The sequence below is a fragment of the Notolepis coatsorum genome, assembly GCF_963971535.1.
Source record: "Notolepis coatsorum genome assembly, chromosome: 1".
Classification (NCBI taxonomy): Eukaryota; Metazoa; Chordata; class Actinopteri; order Aulopiformes; family Paralepididae; genus Notolepis; species Notolepis coatsorum.
Genome location: NC_140165.1, coordinates 175,134,745 through 175,153,518, shown reverse-complemented (window position 1 = coordinate 175,153,518; position 18,774 = coordinate 175,134,745). Strand labels below are relative to the sequence as shown.

Genomic DNA, 18,774 nt, shown 5'->3' with positions numbered 1-18,774 from the left:
TATGAAACTCAAAATAATAACTTTATTTGTATAGCACTTTTTCATACATGCCCTTTGTTATTAATGTTTCACATTTTGTTTATCATTTTGGAAATAAATTCTATTTGAATAAATGATATTTTTGAAAGCTAACCTCACCTTTTAATTGCCAAATAATAACATACACTCTTACCAGGGGTCAAAACAATGCCATTTACTGCTTTTTATATAGAAATAAAATGTATATTATGCATAATTGAGTTTGGAATTTTGGCCCGGCCCTCCAACATATTTTCAGTTGCTCATTCGGCCGCCCGGGAAAAATAATTGCCCACCCCTGGTGTATAGGGTTAGGGTTAGGCAGCGCAGAGTACTTTACTGCCTCTTTGGACCGAGGTGTTTGACGGTGGAATATTGTCCAACTTTCTAGTAAGAGTGTGCTACACATTGCCATCCATATGTCATATTCACTTACACATGTTCACATTAAGAAGTGTGGCTTTGTATTCACTTACACACGTTCACATTAAGAAGTGTGGCTTTTTATTCACTTACACACGTTCACATTAATAAGAAGTGTGGCTTTTTATTCACTTACACATGTTCACATTAAGAAGTGTGGCTTTGTATTCACTTACACACGTTCACATTAAGAAGTGTGGCTTTTTATTCACTTACACACGTTCACATTAATAAGAAGTGTGGCTTTTTATTCACTTACACATGTTCACATTAAGAAGTGTGGCTTTTTATTCACTTACACACGTTCACATTAAGAAGTGTGGCTTTTTATTCACTTACACACGTTCACATTAAGAAGTGTGGCTTTTTATTCACTTACACATGTTCACATTAAGAAGTGTGGCTTTTTATTCACTTACACACGTTCACATTAAGAAGTGTGGCTTTTTATTCACTTACACATGTTCACATTAAGAAGTGTGGCTTTTTATTCACTTACACATGTTCACATTAAGAAGTGTGGCTTTTTATTCACTTACACACGTTCACATTAAGAAGTGTGGCTTTTTATTCACTTACACATGTTCACATTAAGAAGTGTGGCTTTTTATTCACTTACACACGTTCACATTAATAAGAAGTGTGGCTTTTTATTCACTTACACACGTTCACATTAATAAGAAGTGTGGCTTTTTATTCACTTACACATGTTCACATTAAGAAGTGTGGCTTTTTATTCACTTACACACGTTCACATTAATAAGAAGTGTGCCTTTTTATTCACTTACACACGTTCACATTAATAAGAAGTGTGGCTTTGTATTCACTTACACACGTTCACATTAATAAGAAGTGTGGCTTTGTATTCACTTACACACGTTCACATTAATAAGTGGTTCTTTTTATTCACTTACACACGTTCACATTAAAAAGTGGTTCTTTTTATTCACTTACACACGTTCACATTAATAAGTGGTTCTTTTTATTCACTTACACACGTTCACATTAATAAGAAGTGTGTCCCTTTAGTCCATGTGCAATCTTAAAAGGGATATTTCACTTCAGTAGAACCTGTCATAAATCAGCGAAGCTTGTACTACAATCTTTGGTCTTATCCCGCCTGGACTACTGTCCTACTATAGGGTCTAACGCCTCTAGGCTTGACCTGAACAAACTCCAGTTAGCTCAGAACAGGGCGGCATGCCTCGCTCTGCGCTGCTCTGTTTTTTGTTTAATGTCTGTAATACTGGGAAACCGGAGGGTTTGCACTCACAACTGTACCCAACTAATATGAGACATGGATATAGCCCAAGGCAAGCGTTAGATTCATGCTTTACTTTACCTCTACCAAAAACAAATGCTCTGAAAAAACGGTAATGTATAGAGCAGTTGCTTATTGGAATAAAATACCCAGAAATATAACTATGGTAAGGAACAAATTTATGTTTAAAAAAAAGTTTTAAATTGCGCTCATGAATAATGAGTTACATTTTGGCCATTGACTTATTATGGAAATTAGTATGGAAATATAAAGGTGATCGGTGACTTGAGAAAAGTTATGCTATATTATGAGTTAAAATCATATATATGATTTTGATCTGTTTTGTTCTTATGGACTGAATATGTAGTTTGTATTTTATGGTTGAGAATTGTGATATCTAACTTATGAATATTGAGTGAGCTTTTATTCACTGTTTTGTTCGTTGTGATGTTTTCTTGTGAGTACTTCAATGTTTGTGGTTTTATATTTTTATTTTACTTTTTTTGTGTGTGTTTGTATTTTTAATGTTTGGACCCCAGGAAGAGTAGTCTCACTTTGGTGTAGACAAATGGGGATCCACAATAAAACAAATAAATAAAACAGATATACAGTACTGTTTAACAGAGATCCTAACAGTAAATATATACATACGAGGGGGAGGGAACTGTACATTAGGAGGGGTGGGAGAGAGGAGGATGAGAAGTTAGTTTCACTGCCTACTTGCTTATAATCCAATTTATATATGTGTAGATACTATCTATATCTGTACATATCCCTTACCTAATTATTACTCAGAAGAAGTACTAAATTATACCCAGTTTAATCACCTGTATATTACTGTTGCACTTTACTGTTACATTTGCACTCTGGCTGGATGCCAAACTTATTTTGGTTGTACTGTTCTTGTGCTGAATAATGACCGTAACATTTTAATCTGTTTGTGTCTGTTTCTGTTTGTAAGGTTGGATGTAAACAAGACGAAAGTCTTTCTCTGGTCTGCATCCCCTTAATAACAATTGTGTGTATTTGAGCCGTACTGTGTATTGTACCCATTCTGCAATCTGTTAATAACGTTTTCAATCCATTTTCACAGGGAGAGAGGGGAGGAGGGAGAGAGAGGGGGAGGAGGGAGAGAGGAGGAGGAGGGAGAGAGGGGTGGTGGCTTGATGCTGCAGGCGTGGCTGGTTTTAAAAGCCCCACCACGTGGTCCAGGGGGGGGGCGGGGCAGCAGCAGCAGCGTGTCGCTTCTTTTTTAAACACAAAAAAACAGAGAAGAAGAAGAAGAGGAGCAGCTTTTTGAAAAGTGTTTAGTGAACCTGCAGCTCAGTCAGGAGAGGAGAGGCGAGAAGAAGAAGGAGGAGGAGCAGAGAACAACACAAGAAGAGACACAACATGCCCTCCTTCAAGCAGCTCGTGGATCTGGAGGAGATGATGCTGTGCAGCAAGGTAGTCGTCATCAAAAGTATTGTTTTTAGCAACTAACTAACTAACGTCGACCGGCCGGTTATTATTAACCCTTTCACTGCCACACGACAGAAGGTTAACCCTTTACTATCACACAACCGCCTGTGATAGTAAAGGGTTAACCGTCTGTCGTGTGGCAGTGAAAGGGTTAAAGTATCGGGGGGTTTCTTTTGATCATCGCGAGTAACGGCTTCAGATCCATAACTAATAATCACAACAACGTGTTGCTGCTGCTGCTGCTGCACGCTGCCTGCCGAGCCACGAGCTAACTGCTACACGGACCAACAGACTTCAGCGACATCATTTAGCTCGTTATTAAAGTTAGTTGGTTTAAAAGGCAGACTTTTTTTGTTGTAACTTTTACATGACTTTGGCTCAACTTCGACGTGTTATTTCCCTATATGCTCGTAGTTGTCTGTGCGACATGTGGAGTTTAGTTCAGAGTTCTGTCAACTTTCTGCTAACAGCCTGCTGCTGCTAGGCCCCCTGTTGTAGTCTCGCGAGGGTTAGAGCTGCTGCTACTACAGGCCCCCCTGTTGTAGTCTCGCGATGTTTAGAGCTGCTGCTACTACACCCTGTTGTAGTCTCGCGAGGTTTAGAGCTGCTACTACAGGCCCCCTGTTGTAAGTCTCGCGAGGGTTAGAGCTGCTACTAGGCCCCCTGTTGTAAGTCTCGCGAGGTTTAGAGCTGCTGCTAGGCCCCCTGTTGTAGTCTCGCGAGGTTTAGAGCTGCTGCTAGGCCCCCTGTTGTAGTATCGTGAGGTTTAGAGCGTTACTTTGAGACATTGATTGATTGATTGAAAACTTTATTTAACAGATTGCAGAATGGGTACAGTACGGCTCAATACACACAATTGTTAAAGGAAAACTCCAACATTTTGGGAAATTAGCTTATTTGCCATCTACCCTGGAGTTAGACAAGAAGATACATACCCTTTTTCTTCTCCGTTAGCCTAGCTTAGCGTCAGTCACTGGAAGTAGGTTCCTCCATTAGCCTAGTTCCCAACGTCTTCCTACTCCTACTGCATGCACAGAGAAGAAATAAGGTATGTATCTTCTTGTCTAACTCCAGGGTAGATGGCAAATAAGCTAATTTCCCAAAATGTTGGTGTTTTCCTTTAAGGCAGGGCTGTACGTTAACTTTTTTTGCACATAGCACTGGTGCTACAGAGGTTGATAGTTTTGTAGCACAGGCCAAAATCTTGTAGCACAAGTATAAAACGTGTTATATTTGTAACAGTCACAAATGTGCCTATTGTATTTGTGTTATTTAGTTGCAGTGCCATGTTTGGCTGTCATTTAGTATATCGCCATGTGTTATTATTACTATGATACTCTCATATGCTATTTTCAATTAATATCATAAACAACATAAGGAATATTAGCATAATTTTGAGTGGACTGAAGGAATGAGTCAGCGTTAATAGTTTTAAATGCAAATAATTTATTGAAACATAGAAGTGGGGTCGGTTGGGACACACACACACACACGTCACACACACAATGGGGGACCCTGATGTAAACAAGACAAACGTCTTTCTCTGGTCTGCATCCCCTTAACAATTGTGTGTATTGAGCCGTACTGTATTGTACCCATTCTGCAATCTGTTAAATAAAGTTTTCATTCATTCATTCACACTAGGGATGCACGATAATTATCGGGCCGATATCAGCAATTATGACGTCATCCCGATAAACTCGATAACGTTATTAATAGCTCCGATAATATAATATATTTTTTGGTAAAAAAAAATGCGGTGTGGGTGAATTGGAATGAAGTGCGTTTGTTTTGACTTAAGGCTCCTCCCGTTTTGTCAGTACTGTGCTACGACTGACAGCGTGTGGTTTAGGAACAGGGCGTTTTACACAAATCCAGCGCTCCCTTACTTGGCTGTGACGTAGCCACGCAAGTTAACAACAAAGATGGCCGCGTCGGTACTCGGAGTTTCAGAGTAAAAAGATCGCTTGCTATTTGTAATAAATGCAATGCAGACGTTCCAGAAGGAGGGAAAAGGGCAACAACTTGCAATACATCCAGCCCGACGGGTCATCTGCGGCATCACCACCGCCACGACGGACAGACAGACCGGCGCATGCAGTTCAGCGTCACGGAGCATTTAGCCTGCTGGCTACCTAGCTCCACTTCAACCAGCATCGGGAGATCCAGCAGCTTGTCGATGTGCTAATAGCCTCAGCAAGCTAACGTTAGCTGGCTTCAGCTTGTCGATCTGCTGGAGCCAGCTAACGTTAGGTTGCTGAGGCTATTAGCACATCGACAAGCTGCTGGATCTCCCGAATGCTAACGTTAGCTTGACTGGTTGTTGGCTAACTAATGAAGCTACTCGTCCCGGGAGATAACGGCGTTGCCTGGCTGGTTGTTGGCTAACTAATGTAGCTACTCGTCCCGGGAGATAACGGCGCTGCCTGGCTGGTTGCCCTTCTGTCAAACTTCTTTAATTTAGCAAACGATGCTAATGATGGTGATGCCGCAGGTGACCCGTTGTTGTGGTGGTGATGTGTCCACTCAAAGCCTCTTTATCAAGGCTCCGCTTTGAAAAAAGAAGAACAAAAAACTTCGAGCGTCTTAGGTTGGATGCACCACAAGCTGTTGACGGATTGTGAATTTTCATTTGGAAAAATAAATATGGTCACTTTATCAGTCAAAACTGTTGTCTTGGCTTTTGTTTCTGTTGTCTGGTTAGGTCACATTTAAGTTGGTGTTAAGTTATTGTCCTGGGACGGGCGGCTAGGTGGTGTAGTGGTCTAAGGCACTCGCCACCAGTGTGGAGACGCTAGGATTCGCGTGTTCGAATCCAGCTCTCCACATTGTTTTTCAGTTTGGCTGGTCGTCCGCAGTAATACACATTGGCCGTATTACGGGGAGGGAAAAACTGAAGGGTGGGGATCGAACGTTGTGAACAAGCGACTCCTACAAGTCGGTTGGTGCGCCTGCGCAGTAGAATCAGGAAGTGTCGGGGGCAGCGTGAGCCTCCCACGCGTTACTCCTCGAACACTGAGAGATCGAGCTGCGCAGGTGAAAAGATGCGACTGCTGTTACCTCAAGTACCGGAGGGGACTTGTGCTATGTATGACTTAGTCCTCACTGCAGCCGGCTTGTGGGAGGCAAGAAACAGCGTTCGTGACAGGGGAGGGTTGAATTGGATGATACGAAATTGGGATGGGAGAAAATATAGAAAAATGGGAGAAAAAGTGGATCAAAAAAAAAAAAAGTTATTGTCCTGGGAAGTCTTTTTATGTATTATTATTGTATTGTGATATGTTTTGTTTCATGTTAAAAAAAAATATTTTTGATCAAAAAAAATATATACATTAAAAATGTTTTATAATACAATAAATATCGGCTTGAGGAGCATAAAGTTATCGGTATCGTTGTCAAAAAGCAATATCGTGCATCCCTAATTCACACACACTGTTTCAACTCACCACCCCCGCATCATATTGTAGTCTAGTCTGTCTTCAAACTTCCACTCCTCTCGAAACTTGTTTATATTTGAATATCATCATTATCTGTCCATCCTCAGTTTACTATAATATACTCCTGTCCTGAGTCCTGACTAGTGACTTCATCGTCTTTCCGCACGCACGCACGCACACACACAGGGAAGGGGAGAGAGTGCCCCCCCATTTCCCTTTCCACACTGTCTGCTGGCTCTGCGCCTCTGATCAGGATTAGCTTGTTAGCTTGCTAACGTTGTAGTGATTGTAATGGTACATAAACGTTAATTTCGGGCGATGTGCGCATAAAGGAATGGCGACGGTGCAAAGCATGTAGATGCATTTGACCCGTTGCGAGAAAGAAAAAACACCACAGACTTATTTCGGGACGTGTAGGCGCACTGCTGTGTTAACGCAGCAGTGCGCACCAACCGACCAACGCGCTGCTCCTTGCAGAAGCACGGATAGGGCGGATACGACTCGTCGAGTTGTCACAAGAGTTTTTTCAAAATAAGAGTATCATATGCACCTGAACGTTCCTAGCTTTCGGAGCCTAGCTGGAGCTGCGCGTGGGCAGAAATGAGACCCGCTACAGGATTTTCAAAATAAGAGTATCTATATGAACCGAATCCCTATCGCACCAGTGCTACTGAAGTAAATCCATCCATCGCACAGACAGCTGTTGCTGTAGCATGTGCGATATATATGTCGCACTGTACACCCCTGCTTTAAGGGGATGCAGACCAGTCTTGTTTACATCAGGGTCCCCCATTTTCAATTCATCATAACATATTTGACATTAGGGCTGCAACGATTAATCGACGACGTCGATCATAAAAACACGTCGACGCAGAATTTTTGCGTTGTATAAAAAAAAGTTTTTTGCACTACCTATCTTTGTGAAAGTGGCTTCTCAGCTCTGGTCCAGCTGAAGACAGAGCAGAGGAACAGATTGGACATTGAGCATGACCTCAGAGTTGCTTTGTCTACCATCACCCCAGACTTTGTGACTCTTGTCAGGAGCAAACAACATGGTGGATTTTGTCAAATCAGTTGTGCAATAGTCACTTTTGGTGAGTTGTTTCTATACAATGACATTTAGGTATGACACAGGACTACAAAAGCATTTTAGTATAGAAATGTGTCAACAGACTAAAGCAGGGAACCACAATAATTTTGCATACAAATTATTATGTTATATATTATTATATTATGTAATGTCATAACTGTCTATTATTTTTCTTGCAATTGAGCCAATTTTCCTTAGGTACGGTTTTGAGGTGTGTTCAACATAGGGGTGGACGGTATAAACGGTATGAATTTGCTCTACGGTATGGATTTTGACTATACCGTGTAACCGGTAGTGCAGCTCTAAAATAGCAATGACGTCATGTAACCACAGCGCGACTATTTCACTCGCATTTGCCCCTAAAAATAGATAGAATTAGTCATAGATAATAGATATGTGCGAACTGGAAAAAGTTATTTAGGAGGCTTCGCGCAGTGGGCGTGCCAGCCCCTACCGCACGCATGTAAACACGGCTCTAGTGGGACGGGACACGGCACACGGGAGGACGGCGGCGTCTCCCTGAGCTAACGTTAGCTTAGCTACCGTTACAAAATGACCCAGTCAACTATTCACTTTTAGTTTAATACATGATGAGGCATTGTCTAACCGAACGGTATCTAGTCGGCCAGCTACCGATAGCTCCTGACATCAACAAACGCTCCACAAAGTCTAGTAGAGACGTGTGTGCTACCTGTTAGCTCACGTTAACGCAAGTTAGTTCACCGTTCAAAACTAAATGTCCCATTGAACTAAATAATTCACTGAGGCGTTGTATTAACGTTATATATCCGGCTAGCAGTAGCTACAGATAGCTCCTGATATCAATGTCTTATAACACTGATTCGATGCGTATTCGAGCTGAGGGCTTGCTAACGTTATACCAATACAATAGGGTCCAGGTGCAGCGCCGGAGAATCCTGGCCGTAGCTCTGCTCGAGGCTACTCGAGTATAGGTCCAGGTGCAGCTCCGGAGAATCCTGGACGTAGCTGGAGGCTACTAGAGTACACACAGACAGTGGAGCTTGTTGCGTGGTGGCGATGTCTCGCAGATAATACAAGTACAAGTCTAATTATATAATATATATATTTTATAAAAAAGAAAAATTATATAAAATTAAAAAAAAAAATATCAAAAACGATGATACCGTGATATATACCGTTACCGTTAGGGATGTCCCGATCCGATCACGTGATCGGAATCGGCGTCGATCACGTGCTTTTCAGAGTATCGGGGATCGGGAAAAAATAATAATAAAAATCGGCAGTCAAAAAAAAAAAAAAATTATTCAACAAACATGACCATGTCCACGTCTTAAACTCATACGGAGGCCTTAGTTTTGGTTTTAAATTACATAATATATCATCATTAATGTATTTATTGTCACACAGAGCAGAATAATTATCCACAACAAACACATTCCCCTTTAATTTTCACCGTTGCAACAAACATTCCCTTTAATTTAGACGCTACACGCTACACGCGAGTCGCGACCACATCACAACAACAACACGTCGCTCCCGAAACACGGTTAATATCCACTGACTTGAGCAGCTAGACTTAATGTCAGAGGTTTGGAACTAAGCATTTAAAAATAGAAAGTCAAGCCAGTTGCAATGTTTGCAAGGAGGAGATTCCGCGTGGAGGAAAAACTCATGAAGCAGCAGGCTGGAGGCGAAGTTTTCAAACTAACTTTTCAACAGGAGGATAACGTTACGTGACTTTATCGTCTGCGTTTCAGACCAGAATGGACCATTACGTAAGTCGAACACTGAATGTATACTAATGTGCAAACATATATTGAAACTTTTAATATTTCTCATATGAAGCAGAAGCACATTTCTCAGGGTGAATGTAATAACAAACGCCTCCGCGCTCGCGCCCCGGATATAGGCAACAGATGGGCTTGTCTCACTCTGCCAGTTTCTGACAAAAATGCGTCAAAATTGATTACTAATGTGAAAGATCGGATCGGAAACGATCGGATCGATAGATATTTAAAATCATATGATCGGGATCGGATCGGAAGCAAAAAAAGGCGATCGGGACATCCCTAGTTACCGTCTATGCTTCAAATTATACCGTGATATAAATTTTAGACCATACCGTCCACCCCTAGTTCAACAGAATGTAGTATCAAAAACACGTTCACAAAAAGTATGGGTTACTGAATGCTGAACTGCACTGTTATAATCACTAAGCCATTGTAAGACCTTACCTGTGTCCCTGTATCACTTGTCCCTATGTCCATTTTCCTTTTTTTTTTCTCTGGTGGCATATTTGAGTCAGTCACCTAGTAAAAGTGAAACGGTTTATTATCCTCATCTTTTTTTCTGCTCCAGATGGATAAATCCTCTTCATTTAGCTTGTTTATTATACATAGGTATTGCTGGCTGAAAGTTTCATTTACACGCGAAGATATTTTTTATTTTAAAATGTTTCAAACACAAGTGCCATGGGGCCCCTAAGGGGGTTTCCTACTGTCGTTTCATTGCATAATCATCCATTTGAATTGCGGCAGCTTTTGTTGAGTACAGTAAGGCTGTCCCCGAAGCCTGTTTTGGGGATTTGAACTTTGTTTATTTTTTTTTATTTTTTTCCCCTGCCTAATAGCTTGATGACCCTTCCTTCCGTTAGTTTCCTTGCTGCTCAGTGGGATGCAGTCAATAGACCTCTCAGGCGCCACAGTGACGTGATGACCCTTCCTTCTGTTATAGTTTCCTTGCTGCTCAGTGGGATGCAGTGAATAGACCTCTCAGGCGCCACAGTGACGTGATGACCCTTCCTTCTGTTATAGTTTCCTTGCTGCTCAGTGGGATGCAGTGAATAGACCTCTCAGGCGCCACAGTGACGTGATGACCCTTCCTTCTGTTATAGTTTCCTTGCTGCTCAGTGGGATGCAGTGAATAGACCTCTCAGGCGCCACAGTGACGTGATGACCCTTCCTTCTGTTATAGTTTCCTTGCTGCTCAGTGGGATGCAGTGAATAGACCTCTCAGGCGCCACAGTGACGTGATGACCCTTCCTTCTGTTATAGTTTCCTTGCTGCTCAGTGGGATGCAGTGAATAGACCTAGAGCCATATGAAATCCGCGATCACGGAATCGCGGACGGAATCGCGGAATTGAGCAATAAAAATGGAATTGCCTGTAAAACGTGGAATATTGCAGAATTTGCCATAATTTGGACTGTAATTCCGTTTTCGGGATAACGGTGGAACGTTTGGTGCAAAGCAAACATGACCGGGACGCTAAAGCGTGTTACACCGCGCGCGTCACTTCCACACTGCTTCACAACAACACAGCAATGTCCAAGCGTGTAGCTGCTCCGGTATTAACAGCATCCAAAAAGCTACGAAATACCACACTAAACCCTAAATTCAGAGCAGAGCAGTATCCTAATGACTTTTATGCCTCCGGTGATAAGGTGTTTTGCTAATTCTGTCAACGTTCCGTGGACTGGACCCGCAAAAACACTTGCGACACTATTGTGAAATAGCTATAACGTTAGGTCATGATAGCTTCTAGCTAAATCTAGTGCACCCATCCATTTGTTTAATGCAAACGATTGTCATTATACACTGCCCTTTATAAACTAAATACACTTAAATAGCTATGTAACGTTATAGGACTATAGATGGAAATGATAGCTTCTAGAAGTTCTAGCTAAATCTGGTGCACCCATCAATTTGTTTAATGCAAACGATTGTCATTATACACTGCCCTTTATAATCTAAATAAACTTAAATAGCTATGAAACGTTACAGTACATAGGACTATAGATGGAAATGATAGCTTCTTGCTAAATCTAGTGCACCCATCCATTTGTTTAATGCAAACGATTGTCATTATACACTGTCCTTTATAAACGAAATAAACTAAACTAAAGGTGCCTAAATTATGCATTACTATATTTCATCACAATATAATAGATATAGCTAGGTTACTGACATTGTCATTGTGGTAATGTCAGTAGTAGCTAGCTGTATCTATTGTTTACACTTGAAATATGTATTTTTATTTTGTCACAATATTAATTGAAAAATATTGTGTAAAATTGAACTGTATTTCTGAGTTGCAGCACTTAAAAACATTAAATGGACTGTTATATCTTATTCAATTGTGGACATTTATTCATTCCCACTTATTAGACACTATTTCTGATGGTAAAATGAGCATAAAAAGCAAAATACAGAATTCTGAAATATTAAAACGGAAAAAATGGAATTTGGGGAAAAATAAAATGGAATTTGGAAAATAATAAAACTGATTTCATATGGCTCTAATAGACCTCTCAGGCGCCACAGTGATGTGATGACCCTTCCTTCTGTTATAGTTTCCTTGCTGCTCAGTGGGATGCAGTGAATAGACCTCTCAGGCGCCACAGTGACGTGATGACCCTTCCTTCTGTTATAGTTTCCTTGCTGCTCAGTGGGATGCAGTGAATAGACCTCTCAGGCGCCACAGTGACGTGATGACCCTTCCTTCTGTTATAGTTTCCTTGCTGCTCAGTGGGATGCAGTGAATAGACCTCTCAGGCGCCACAGTGACGTGATGACCCTTCCTTCTGTTATAGTTTCCTTGCTGCTCAGTGGGATGCAGTGAATAGACCTCTCAGGCGCCACAGTGACGTGATGACCCTTCCTTCTGTTATAGTTTCCTTGCTGCTCAGTGGGATGCAGTGAATAGACCTCTCAGGCGCCACAGTGACGTGATGACCCTTCCTTCTGTTCGTTTCCTTGCTGCTCACGCGGTCGCGTCATCATGAAGAGCCTGTGCATTTTTTTTTCTCCGCCTATGGCTGAAATGAAAGGTCTTTTCCTTTACCGTTTACCAGTTTTGTTCTTGCCACTGCATGTGGGGTTAATGGGAAAATTACGTTTCACCAAAAGATGTGATGTTTTCTTGTTGACGTTCCGATTTTTTTAAGCAAAATTGCTAACCCAAAATGACCGGATGTTGCAGAGGATGCACGACGTCGAGTGATCTGTTCTGCGATGCTAAGCTAGTTTCGGCTACTAAACAAACAAACAAACTGCTGCTTAAAATTTTCAATCCGCGAAATGTATTATTATAATGCTTTGTTATCCAAATGAATGGATCACGTCACCCGTGAGAGCGTCTATAGTGAGAGGTGTATGACGGAGGTGTACTCTGGCTAATTACCGTAAATCCTCAAATATAGGACGGGTCTTCTATTTACCTCAGCTGCAAAGAGCACCAGGCCTTTTTTAGAGAGGCTTATATAAGAGCAGGGCTCTACAGTGCGACCATATTGCTCGCATATGCCCCTAAAAATATGTGTGCGAACCTGAAAAATCAATTACTCGCACGGTGTGCGAGTGCAGATTACAGCCCCAGTCGTTCTTTTTATTTCTCCGCTGAGAATCGTTAAAAAACTACAAGTCCCACATTGCACTCAAGCCAACGGTCCAATCACAGTAGAGTGACGTGACTGGTTTCATGGGAAATAAATAGGGATGCTCGATATTGGCTTTTTTACCGATATTGTCCAACTCTTAATTTCCAATACCGATATCAACCGATACCGATATATGCAGGGTCCCCCCCCCAAAAAACGGAATAATTTCAGGTAATTAACATTACATATCTCTTGTTGTGGAATTAACACATTATGCATACTTTTGACAATAAATAAAATCAGAATTTGTTCTTACTTGCTTGCCTGGGTAAATAAAGGTTATAGAAATGTAAAGAGAAATTTGAAAACTGATACCGATATCGGCCGATAATTAGAGATGTTCCGATACCATTTTTCCCTTTCCGATCCGATTCCGATACCTAAGCTTTGGGTATCGGCCGATACCGATATTTATCCGATACCAGTGCATAAAAAAAAAATGAATATAAATTATACTTTTTTTTTTTTTTCAGATACTGTTATACTGTTTTTTAGTAATAACTAGAACGTATGGTATTTATTCAACAACAGGTGATTGTATAGATTTGTATTAGTATCATTAATCAATGAGTATGGGCTGCAGCACTGCAGATATACCCTACTCCAATGATCCACACGGACATTAAACGGTGTTGCACTCGCTACTCAGTGGCTCTGCAGATATACCCTATTCAGTCTGTAAGCTAGTGGCAGATAGAAGTTCGTTCATGTTGTGATTTTTGATGCAAAATAAATATTCAACATTCTCTTTTGAAACTCCGCCTCAGACTCTTATCCTTTGGCACTTGCTGTACTTTGCTTGCAGGTCTGCAGCCATTATTGCTGGATTATGTGAATAGCACCAACTTTAGACACGGTAACGTTATCAAGCTAAGCTAACTGACCTAGCTCGCCTTCCCGCATCGACATTAAGATAACGTTAGTAATAGTCAGCTAACGCTAGTCCGTAGCTACTTAACTTAAATACAATTCACCGTGGGTGCATTATTGTTGATAGACGGTCACGGACAGTGTTAGGTCCTGGAGAAAGGACAGGCGATCATCTGATTTGATGTAACGTTAAAAGCGGATGTTGTTCCAACTAGCTATCTTTCCAGCTAATGCTATCATAACACCAGCCAAACACATCCCGATTCCCGTCCGAGCTCCCCGTCACACCGCACTGTCGGGGACAATGGAATTTAAGAAAGTGTATCTGCTGTTAAAATGACACAGCATCACACTTTAAAACATGTTCATTTTATAATCCTCACTCTCCGCAGGACTCGGCAGGAGATAAATTACATCATGGGATCGGAGGCTAGAATTTACGTGTACTCGCCGATACCGATACTAGCATTTTAGGCAGTATCGGCGGCATTTCCGATACTAGTATCGGTATCGGAACAACTCTACCGATAATACCGGGCATCCCTAGAAATAAAGCAAATGACCAATCGGAAGCTCTCATTTGGCTTGTTTACTTCCTGCAAGTCGGCCATTGCGATCAGGGCTCTTCAAATAACTACAATTTCGACAGTTTTCGGCTTGCCATTGCTCCGACTGCTTTGTTGTTGAATCAAGTCAAATCCTAGGTAAGCATATATTGTGCGTGTGAACGTTGACATGAAAAGAAAAAAGGTAAAAAGAAAAGAAAAGGGTAAAATAATATATAATTTCGGTATCTCACTTGAATCGATACTCTGTAGTACCGACGTGTTTCGGTTCGGTCCCCATCCCTAGTAGCTTTAGCTACTAACGTTATCATAGCATCATGGTCTGTAATGTGTCAACTGGACAACGCCAGCCTCGTCTGCCAACGCCATATAGATAGCGAACGTTAACGTTTGCAAACGAAGTCAACGTCATCCAGCTGACACCACAGATCTAGATATTATGACAACGTTAGCTAGCGCTAAAGCTAACCAGAGGGAAACGTTAATGTACGGTAGTCAGTGTAGCGGGAGGCAGCACTTGATTTCCATTGGCAAGAGTTTATCTCATTCTATATCACGGCACGAAAAATAAAAGTACTTTTTTTTGCGACCTTATATTAGAGACCGGCCTGTGTTTGTCTAAATGCCCCCCTCATTATAAGAGGCCCCTCCTTTATCGGAGGTCCCTCTATTTGAGGATTTACGGTAATCTACCCCATAACAACGTTCTTTATAAGTGACCTAAATTATTAGTCATACACTAATTGTTTTTTTTGTGAAGATCACAAATGACGATGGTAGTAGTGATAAAAGACTATTGAACTCTTCTTACACATAGTTACCAAAACCCATTCACAACCTGTTGCTCTCCCAGTCTAAACGGTCATCGTTATCATGGCAAAATCACTGTTTTGTATTACTTTTCTAAACTGATGTTTAAAAAGTGTTTAATTGCCTCATTCCTTGACTGAGAAATAATCTACTTTGCGTGTCATCCATCCACGCTTCTAGCACGCTGGAACATATTCACTACACGCTGATATCGGGGTTAGAAATTTACTTTTTTTTTTCAAGGGCTTTTTTTGCCCCCCTTAATTGATTTTCGGGGGCTTTTTTTGTATTTCGGGGGCACTGAATTTTTATGATAAACGTTATTAACACTTTGACTGCCATGAAACGTCTTTTCACGTCATTGCTGGCCATGCTCAAGTTGCCGGGGGACGCTGTACAGCGTCCTTATATCAATATTTCAAAAATCTGCGATCGGATTCATAATGCCCCTCCGCTGGCCTGAGATCCACCAGCAGGACCCACTGAGCTCTCTGGCGGTTCAGGAGCGCCATCTGGTGGCCGATCGGCGCAATCGCCAAACAGGATGTTGAATAGAGGTTGTCCTAGACGACCGTAGTACTTCCGGCGCTCGCTATAGGTCCCGCGACTCTGGCTCGTCACACTACACAGTGATCGATTGCCAATAACTCGATAAACAACATGATTTGGACGTATATACCATTATACAAGCTGGAGATGGACCGGGTAAATTTACATCCCATAATGATACGATTTCAACTCGACGATGATCGCCCAACGGCACGCGGAGACTGGGGTGAGTTTCAGCGTGTAACGTTACCGTCTTCGATACTAACTGCTATTATCAACATTTGACCCACATTAGATGATTGGTATAACGCTGCCCACGGAATTATAAACGCCCCCTAGCCCATCCGGTCAACATCAGATGACGTGTAGTAACTTCTAGAAGTAAGTCTAGTTGGAATTTTTTATATCGCGCTGATTGCCATAAAACTGTATTGCATCATCAATATAATGCATTTGGGGCTATAGATCACGTTCTGGAGAAAGCTGCAGAAAGAGATGAAAACATACTTATACATTAGACCATACTTTACTATGAATATGTGAATGAAAAAGTTTAACGTTGCTACACAATGAACAATACATATAGGACTTTGAATGGGCCCTAATAATGGCAATGTAGCAATAGAATTTAAAAAGTTATAGCCATGCAAAGAAGGGGTACTTCTCCATAGACAAATAGAGCCGGCAACCTATGGTATATCATTAATTTAACCCAAGGCAACCAAAGTGTTAAACATCCTTACATCCAAATTTTTTGACAATCTTCGTCCCGCGGACAAAAAGATCCACACAAGCTCCTCGAACACTAGCCGTGTTTGTAGCCGGAGTCTCACGACAAGTGTAGGCACCGTAATGGAGGTCTCTTTATTATCATTCAGTATTCTATTTGTGTTGTATTATTAGTTGTACTGTCACTTTAGGTGGTGGGCGTGCTCACAGGGGTGTGGCGCTAATGGGAGTGTTTTTATGGAACGTCATTCACCTTTTCACGTTGGTTGACAGTAGGGATGGGTACCGAATTCGGTACTTTTGAGGTACCGAACCAAAACACGTCGGTACTACAGAGTATCGATTCAAGTGAGATACCGATATATATATATATATATATATTTTTTACCTTTTTTTTTCTTTTCATGTCAACGTTCACACGCACAATATATGCTTACCTAGGATTTGACTTGATTCAACAACAAAGCAGTCGGAGCAATGGCAAGCCGAACTGTCGAAATTGTAGTTATTTGAAGTTTGGATTTTTTTTCACGACTGAGGTAGGTAAATTAAATTTCTTGAGACTAAAGTACAGAAAAAAGGTACCGTTGGGTACCGGTATCGATTCACAGGTACCGGTACCGGTTCAAATGTGAAAGGTACCCATCCCTCGTTGACAGTTCACTGAGGTTGACAGTTCACAGAGAGAGGGGGTGAGAGTTAGGAGAGCATATTTTCTTTTGACCGCAAATCGCAATTGAAGAACGCAACCACACACAAGATAGTTCTAAGAACGGGAGCATGTTTGTCCATTGGGGACCGGTTGTGTCACACGCAATATTGAAAGCACACAAGCACGCAAGAACGCATCAGTATAAAATAGTGTATGTTAAGCCAAGTATTTCCTGGACGTGGAACGGAGTTATTTTACGATGCGCGTCAATTGTTTGAACTCCTCTACTCAGCCCCTCGGCACTAACTAAGGTCGCTTTCACACAGGGGCTGTTTGGTCCGGATTATCGGACCAGAATTCGATAGTCCGGTTTTTCGGGTTTGTGTGAATGCGGTCAAACTCGGTCCGCCGGACCAAACAGGCGAACTCTGGTCCGCCTGAAAACGTAGGTCTCGGTTCGCTTCATCGGACCAAACACGAACCAAATATAGGAAGTGCTTATTACCACTGCTCGCAGCATTCAATGCAAAACAAGCACACTGCATCTATCTCTATATCTATCTATATATCTAACTGTGCATCTTGGGAAGAAGGAAGAAAAAACGCGGCTTATTATATTGTTATTATTATATATATATATATAACAACGTGGTGTACAAGTTGTTTAGCGAGAGGATGGTGGTAATCTGCTTCAATAGAACAACTCTCCTCCGCTGATCTGGAGTCAGACAGAGCTCGCAGTCCACACACAGACACACACACGCGCGCACACACGGGCTCGCAGCCACACACACATTTCCACTGTCCAATAGACGAGCGCCCTTTTCGACCGCGTGACATTGTTCAGATCGTTTGGTGCGCCTGACGGATTGCTATGTGAACGCATGCGAACCAAATGAAGAATGCAACAATGTTGCAACTTCACCACCAGAACCGCACCGAGTCCACCAAAACTATATGTGAAAGCGACCTAAGCAGGCAAACAAAAGCCGCAGAGCCAGCGGCGCTATCGGGTCCGGTCTGGGGACCGCTCAGCAGCGCCACCCACCCAATGGCTGAATTGGAGTACTGCACTGTGCGGGCACAACTGTGAGCTCTGCGGCTCCGCAGCTGCACGCCTCTCGCTAATCCAGCACCAAGCTGCCACGCCGCCTGCGTGATTACCAAAGGTAGCCGCATTTCTGGCAGACGCTCTCTGATTGGCCGACGACAGTTTCTACACTGGTTAAGCTTAGGCACTCTTTCGAAGTTGGTTAAGGTTAGAGTTTGTCTTAGAGCATGGCGATAGAACGCCAGGTAGTTTGCAGGCTGTTTGATGTGGAAATGGGCAAAGACACAGCTTGTCACGCTATTGGGCGCACAATACATGTCACATGACCAGAAACGTCTGCCAGAAATGCGGCTACCTTTGGTAGGAACGCGCACACCGCCTTCATCAGCAAAACACAGGTCGCGAGGGAATCATTCTCACAGGACATTATGACCGGAGA

The 18,774-nt window shown here is 42.0% G+C and overlaps 1 protein-coding gene across 1 annotated transcript in view; it reads left to right on the top strand.

The window, feature by feature from the left end:
* The first annotated feature begins 3,029 nt into the window (after nucleotides 1-3,029).
* LOC311231348 (uncharacterized protein) overlaps nucleotides 3,030-18,774 on the top strand; it is a 30,106-nt gene continuing 14,361 nt past the window's right edge. The window contains exon 1 of the mRNA XM_084317904.1: nucleotides 3,030-3,148. Coding sequence (XP_084174030.1) covers nucleotides 3,095-3,148 — 54 coding nt within the window. The 5' untranslated portion in view covers nucleotides 3,030-3,094. The remainder of the gene's footprint in view (nucleotides 3,149-18,774) is intronic.